Raw genomic sequence first — 7,641 nt, 5'->3', positions numbered from 1 at the left:
ATAAAACATTTTTAAGTTGCATGCTTTCCTTTGCAGTTGTGCTTGTCTGTGCATGATATTTCATTTAACTACTTAGTCGAATCTTCTCTGTATTAACGCCGACGACTCTTTAGAACTCTGAGTCGCATTAGGTGGGTTGTTGTGTTTTAAGGGGCAGGGGAGAGAAATACAATGACCGGGGAAAGAACATTTTCTAAAATAATGTTATTAATACTTACCTACGCTTCATATATATATATCAAGTAAGTATTATCTTTTATTTTTTTTGCAGGCTCAATAATCCTGTTGGAGTATATCCGGAAGAAAACTTCATAAATATTTGCTTAATTAAATAAATCATTATATATTGTCCTAATGGCACGTGTGAAAAAACTCACTAAAGAAGAGTTGCTGGAAAGAAAAAGGGCTAGAGAACGAGAACGCTACAGACGAATAAAGTCAGATCCAGTGCAAAGTCGAATTCAACAAGAAAAGGAGAAGATAAAATATGAAAACAAAAAGAAGAAAAAACTGGTCAAATTGGTGGCAGATATGAACCCTAGAGAACACAGACAAGCAAAACGGGTGTGGAGAGAAAGAAAACAAAACACAAAAAAACGAAAGAATGCTCAAACATAAACCAATATTGTAACTCCTCCTGATTCTGGTGATGAAGAAAACCAAGAAACCAATGAAGAATCTGTTCAAATAAAATCAGCAAAGAAGAGAATCAGACGCGACAGAAGTAAAATAATTCAAAGGAACAAAAAACTACTGAAAGAAAATGCAATCCTAAAACGACAAAGGGATATGTATCGGAAGAGAGCGGAAAGAGCTGGGGAAAAAAATGGCCACGAAGACACTCCAAGGATTACGGTGAAAAAACTAATGACTAGTCAAAATAAAAAAGTGATTGGTAGAAAACTATTATTTGGCGAAGCTTTGCAGGCTCAGTTTAAACATAATTTCGAACACATTCAAGAACGGCAGAAGAAATTCATGTACGTATCCTCTATTCTTGGTGATAGAACCATCCTGAAAAAATGTAATGCTATCAAGGATATCTCTTCTTTACTTCCCAGTCACTCGACAAGATATACAAGGGTAAATAATCGTCTAAAAAGAAATAAACAAAGAGCTCTAAGCTATAAAGTCAAACACAAAGTTCGCTGTTTCCTTGAAGAAGATGAAAACAGTCGATTGGCACCCGGGAAAAGAGATACAAAAACTGTAAAAAAAGAGAAAAGGCAGAAAAGGTATCTTAATGATACATTAACAAATCTACATAAAAAGTTCAATGCTCAAAATTTATACAAAATCAGTTATGCATTATTTTGTCGGCTGCGGCCCTTCTGGGTGACCTACCAAAGTCCAGAACTTAGAGATACATGCCAATGTACGATCTGTGTAAATACAGATTTTGTAGTAGCAACCCTCTATCGGAACAAGATCTTTAATAGCAAATGTGCTAAGGAATTTTCAACAGAGCTATCATGTCCGGATGCAAGAACAGAGTGTTTACTGCGAAAGTGCAATGAATCCAAAAACAATGTTCCTCATTACAATACATTCAACGGCTCAATGGATGTGTATTATGAAACATGGACAATACAAGAAGTAACATACAAGGACAGAAATGGACAACAAAAGAAAACTAAGCACACAATGAAATTAAGGAAGAAAATAAGTGCTTACAAACTTGTTCATCAAGGTATCATCAGAAATCAGTATGCTACGTTAAAGTACTTGAAGGTACATTTGCATCCAGATGAAATCTTGGTTCATATGGATTTCAGTGAGAATTATTCTTTGAAATATGCAACAGAAGTACAAAGCTTCCACTTTGGCGGGAGCCGCGAGCAAGTTTCTCTGCACACTGTCTCAGTTTCATTCAAAAATGGTGTCGCGAAAAAAGGTCGCCAACAATTGGTCGAGCGAAAAAATGTCGCGCACATTTGAGCGCGTATCAAAAGGTCGCCGGCGAAAAAACAGCGCCGACGAAATAAGGTCGCGTGCAATTGATCGCGCGAAAAAAGATCGCGTCATGTTTTACATTATTAAAACCATTCAATTGGTTTTCAAAAAGGTTCTAAAGAAATTCTATTTGCATACTTTAACTTTATGCATTATGAGCCGATTAGTCTTGGAATTCCATCTAATTACTTTTTAATGTATTTTGGATGTATAAGAAGATGGGAAAAATAACGTATATCTAAATACTTTTTAATGTATTTTGGATGTGTAGGAAGATGGGAAATATAGGAGAATGGGAAATTATTTCATATGGTATTTTCAGGTTATTCAAGTGAATATACTTGAAAATTGAACAATTTTTAACATGAAGAAAGTATTTTTTTTGTTCTACGTGAATAATTTTAATATATGGATCTAAATTCAGAAAGGTACTTTCCTTCACACTTTTTACAGGCTTAGGACTGTCAGCAAAAAACTGGCGTGTTTAAAAGTGTTTGCTCTTCCTAATCGGATATCGTTAAAAATGTACAGTAATAATAGTTCTATTTACAGTATATATTACATACAAACGAATACCAGGTACCAGTTTACCTATTTTTGGTATTTTCAGAGACCGGTAATTAGCATAATTGGTTCTTAGTAGAAAGTCGTTATGCAGATTAGTGAAGAATAAGTAGTTTAGATAAGGGCACCTTATTGTGTAGGTATTTATTAGGAATTCCATGAAGTCATTACGATAAGACATTATTGGAAATGCTAAAATAAATATTGTACAAAAGTTCTTTGTCTAATTGTGCGTTATTCACTAATGTGGTAATTATTATTCCATATTCGTGAAACGTACTTTTATTACTTTTTAATGTATTTTGGATGTATAAGAAGATGGGAAAAATATCGTATATCTCATTATTCATTAGCTTGTCGATTTGTCAAGATGGTCTTAACTTACGTAAAGAGTCAAAAAGGTGCCAATATGTTGGTGTATAATGGATATATCCATAGAAAGGAAAAAACGATTGATCAAAAGACAATTTGGAAGTGCGCTCAGTACAATAAGCATAAATGTACCGGGAGAGTTCACACAGTGGGAGATGAAGTAGTGAAAAGTACAAGTCACAACCACGTTGCCGATGCGTCAATATTAGAAGCAAAAAAGGCTTGTAACAGAATGAAAGAACTGGCTCATCAAGTTGAACTAACAACACAAGGAATCATAGCTACCGTTTCACAAGAAGTGTCTGTGGGTGCAACTGGGCAGCTACCTTCTATTTCATCCCTAAAGCGAACTATTCAGAACACACGCCAAAGAGTGGAAGCTATTCCGGCAAATCCAAGAAGCTTAACAGAGCTTATTATTCCGGAAGAATACACCAGAAACAATAACGGCGAACCGTTTCTTTTATTTGACAGTGGTCCAAACGAACAGAGAATTTTAATATTTTCCACTGAAAGAAATTTAACTTTGATGGCGAGCTGTGAACACTGGTATGCCGATGGAACATTCACATGTACTCCTCTATTGTTTGGTCAGCTGTATACAATACATGGCGTACAGTATAGCAACGTTATTCCAACTGTTTTTGCTCTACTTCCTAATAAAACTCAGGCAACATACACTCGACTCTTCCATGAATTAAAAACGTTACGACCAGGTTTACGTCCTACAACAATAATGGTGGATTATGAAAAAGCAGCAATTAATGCTTTACAACAAGAGTTTCCTGAAGTCAGAATCCGTGGATGTTTCTTTCATTTCACACAATGTTTGTGGAGAAACATGCAAGGTACAGGACTGCAACAAGTTTATACAGAAGACGCGAATTTTGCTCTACATCTGCGACAATTGGCAGCCCTAGCCTTCGTACCTGAAGTAGATGTTGTTGCAACATTCGGAGAGCTACTGGACAGCGAGTTTTACACTCAAAATGAAAATTTACTAACACCTTTAATAAACTACTTTGAGGATGTATGGATAGGCAGATTGGATCGACGACAACAAAGAAGACCGCCAATGTTTCCAAGGAATCTTTGGAATTGCTTCGAATTTATAGAGGAAGATCTACCGCGTACTAATAATGCTGTCGAAGGTTGGCACAACAGCTTCTCCTCGATATTAAATGCAGCACACCCAAATCTATGGAAGTTTATTACGGGGCTAAAGAAAGAAGAGAGTTTAAATCGATTAAAAGTGGAGCAATACATAGCTGGAAACCAACAACCTCAAAAAAAAATTTATAAAGATACAGCGCGGCGAATAAAAACGATTTGTTTGCAATACGGGAACCGGCCAAATCTAGAATATTTAAGAGGAATTGCCCAAAATTTTCAACTGCAAGTATAAAAAACTAAAAAACAATTAAAAAAAAAATTTTAAAAAAACAAAAAAAAATAAAAATTAAAAAAACACAAAAAAAAAAAAAATAAAAATTAGAAAAAAATAAAAAAATTGAAATTAAAAAAACTTTTAAACACGCCCGTTACTAACTGCCAGTCCTAAGCCTGGATAAAGTGTGAAGGAAAGTTAAAGTATGCAAATCTGTTATTAATATAAATGTATTCTTTAACTATGATATCTTCAATAAGTACTCACCAGTGACAATGTATTAATGGAATTGTGCCTGTTATATAATTTTTAACCACAATATCATTATTTTATTTGGGAAATTTTATTTTAATAAAGATGGTAGCCCTTAACCTACCCTATCTATATGTAGTATATACCCTGTAAAATATATTAAGCTTATATTAAAACTTACTCTTAAATATCCAAGGGTAAATTTTGCGACACTGCCAAGTCGTGAAATAATACCTCTAGGTACTTTCCCTACAACATTTACAGTTAAAATTATCTTAATTCGACCATTAAATTGGTCGAACATTTTACATGATCAATTTCAAATAGGATTATTTACTTCCAATTATTTTCCTATTATTTAAAGTGGAAAATAAAACTAAAGTCATTTAGAAGTCAATATTGGGTTGACGAAATATTTTTTACCAATAGGTTAAAATGACTAATAAGAAAATATTTAACTGTTTGGGTCATTATTTAACAGCAATCCTTTAGTTCTATTGCATCATCTAAATCTGACCTAAGCCTGGATTAAGTGTGAAGGAAAGTTAAAGTATGCAAATGAAAACATATTTTCTGACGCGATCTTTTTTCGCGCGATCAATTGCACGCGACCTTATTTCGTCGGCGCTGTTTTTTCGCCGGCGACCTTTTGATACGCGCTCAAATGTGCGCGACATTTTTTCGCTCGACCAATTGTTGGCGACCTTTTTTCGTAGATCCTTCAAAAATAGCATACACGATGCTTCGAAAATAAAATCGTTCTGTACATTTTCCAAAAACCTGAACCATGGACCCTCAGGAATAATAGCTCATTTAGAACCTGTGTTTTCATGGATAAGAGAACAGAAGCCAAACTTAAAAATGATACATTTTCTATCTGACGGCCCATCAAGTCAGTATAGAAATCAGTTAATGTTTTACATCTTTGGAAACATGTTGGACTCGTATTTTCCTTCACTTGTATATTCCACTTGGAATTATTATGAAACCGGACATGGAAAGGGGACCTGTGACGGTATAGGAGGCACAGTGAAAAGAACCGCAGATCGGTTAGTGGGTGAAGGTAATGATCTGAGTACTTTTGACATTCTAGTAAGCAAACTGAGGGAAAGACTTAGAAATATAACAATACATGTTATAGAAACAGATAGTATGACAACGATGGCAACTAAAATAGAAGCTTGTAGATCAAAAACTATTCCTTTTCTTGGTACAATGAAGGTGCATCAGGTTACTCAAAAGCATATCATGAGTGACCCCATAACTCTTTCTATGAAAACAATGAGTTGTTTTCAGTGTTGCAGAGACGTGGATTTAAACCCTGAACACAAAGACAGCGAGTGCCCCCACTATGAATTAGGAAAAATTAAATATCCTTCTAGAAGAACACAACTTCAAGATTATTTTAATGAGGAAGCTGAACTTATTTCTTGTGAACCACTGCTGCCTGAATTGTCTCCTAGTCCATACATTGAGCAAAACAACGTACAGGAAACACATTTGGAAAATGTAAAACCAGGAGATACCGTTTTGATAAAGATGAGGTTCAAAAATCAAGAATATCGTCATGTTTGTTCTATTTTGGAAGTACAATCTAAAGAAGAAGAAGAAGAAGAAGAAGAAGAAGAAGAATGACCTTCTGAACTGAAAGTTCAGGGATTGCGCGTTTCGAACCCCGAGAAGACTGATTTTGTCATTAGAAATAATGACATTTTCACCGTTTTTCACAAAGACGTAATTCAAATTTTGCCTGCTCCTACTATTCTTCTGAAGAAGAGGGTAATAACCTATGTGTTCCCCGAATCAATCAATGTGAATGAAAAATAAATATATGCTCAGGTGTTGCATACAATTTATTTGTACTTATCGTTTTTTGTTTATTCACATAAAAGTATTATGAAAGTCAAAAAATGTTTCTTTTTAATTTGAAACACGGAATCCATTTTTGTTGTGTTTTTGCAAGTTGTTTCTTGTTTTTTTTTTGTTTGTGTTTATTTGTTCATTGGTTAAGTTTTGTTTGTACTAACTTATAAGTATGAAATCAAAATTTGTTTAATTTGTTTGTTATCATAATAAATAAACATACGCCCGTCGTGTGTATTTTCTTTCTCTCCCCTGTTTCATAAGATAAAAGTGAATTTTTTGTCATTATAAGCCATCAAGTTGAGCTATAAACTTTCTTACATGAAAATATTATGATAACACTACCTATTTCACCAAGTATAATAAGTTCATTTGGAGAGATTTACATATAAAAACAATTTCTATGAGAAATTATTCTCTCCCATGTGCTTTCTTTCTCTCCCACGCACAAAGAAAATGGTCATTGCAGGCCATCTGGTAGAGCTACTGATTTGCTGACTTTGGATTATGAAATCTCTAGATATAATCTAGATTTTATTAGCAAATTGAATTAATTTTAACACAAATTTAAAATATATATATATTGATGTGATCTTGATTATTGATATGAGATAATATTCTTATATATCATTTAATTTAATCAATGCATTTATAATAATCTAATTAATTTACCAGATCACATATCAATATGTTTTCAATCTCAGGGCTTCTTATAAAATTAATTACTTACTTACGTGGCTTCTAAGTATTTCTCAATGGTTCCTAATCGGGATAGGAAATAAAAGAGTAAAATAATACACACATATGGGTTACAATTATAATCAAAATATTGTTTATTTTATTTAAATGGCAATCACTGCTTAATATTTGCTATATCTTATTATTCTTAAACATAACATTTACACATGGGAATCTTATTTCCTTTTGGTTTCCAATTGAAAGTTTTTATCAACATTTAACTATTAGGATTTATTAGCAACAATTCTATTTAAGTTTGATGAAGCTTTTCTGATATTATTGATTATGTTCTTCAATTTTAAATGTGGTATTTAATACGAAAAACCCATACATTCATGTCCAAACAAATGAGACTGACCTTTTTCTGGTGAACTGAGAATGTCTTCACACAAGACCCGTTTCCTGCGATCCTTGGCTGCGATCAAAACCTCGTCCTGGCTTCCAGTAATGTTCTCCTTTGAAAACTAGCTCGTATAGCTCCCGTTCCTGCTTCTGTCGTGATGCCGTGTTTC

General features: G+C 33.8%; 1 protein-coding gene across 1 annotated transcript; it reads left to right on the top strand.

Moving 5' to 3' along the window:
- Positions 1-1,722: 1,722 nt before the first annotated feature.
- Positions 1,723-6,426, top strand: LOC126891405 (uncharacterized). The gene is made up of 2 exons (XM_050660578.1): positions 1,723-1,871; positions 5,245-6,426. Exons 1-2 carry the CDS (start codon positions 1,765-1,767, stop codon positions 6,161-6,163), a joined length of 1,026 nt encoding a protein of 341 aa, XP_050516535.1. The 5' UTR covers positions 1,723-1,764; the 3' UTR covers positions 6,164-6,426.
- The last annotated feature ends 1,215 nt before the right edge of the window (positions 6,427-7,641 follow it).

The sequence above is a fragment of the Diabrotica virgifera genome, chromosome 9 (genome assembly GCF_917563875.1).
Source record: "Diabrotica virgifera virgifera chromosome 9, PGI_DIABVI_V3a".
Lineage (NCBI taxonomy): Eukaryota > Metazoa > Arthropoda > Insecta > Coleoptera > Chrysomelidae > Diabrotica > Diabrotica virgifera.
The sequence above is the reverse complement of the archived record's forward strand: the minus strand, read 5'-3'. Positions and strand labels throughout refer to the sequence as shown.

What these genes read in the sequence shown, in the direction of transcription:
- LOC126891405 (XM_050660578.1), top strand. Translation starts at nt 1,765, where the DNA reads ATGGATTTCAGTGAGAATTATTCTTTGAAATATGCAACAGAAGTACAA. An exon ending in CACACTGTCTCAGTTTCATT is followed by an intron (nt 1,872 to 5,244) that starts CAAAAATGGTGT and finishes CTTTTTTCGTAG; the next exon opens with ATCCTTCAAAAATAGCATAC.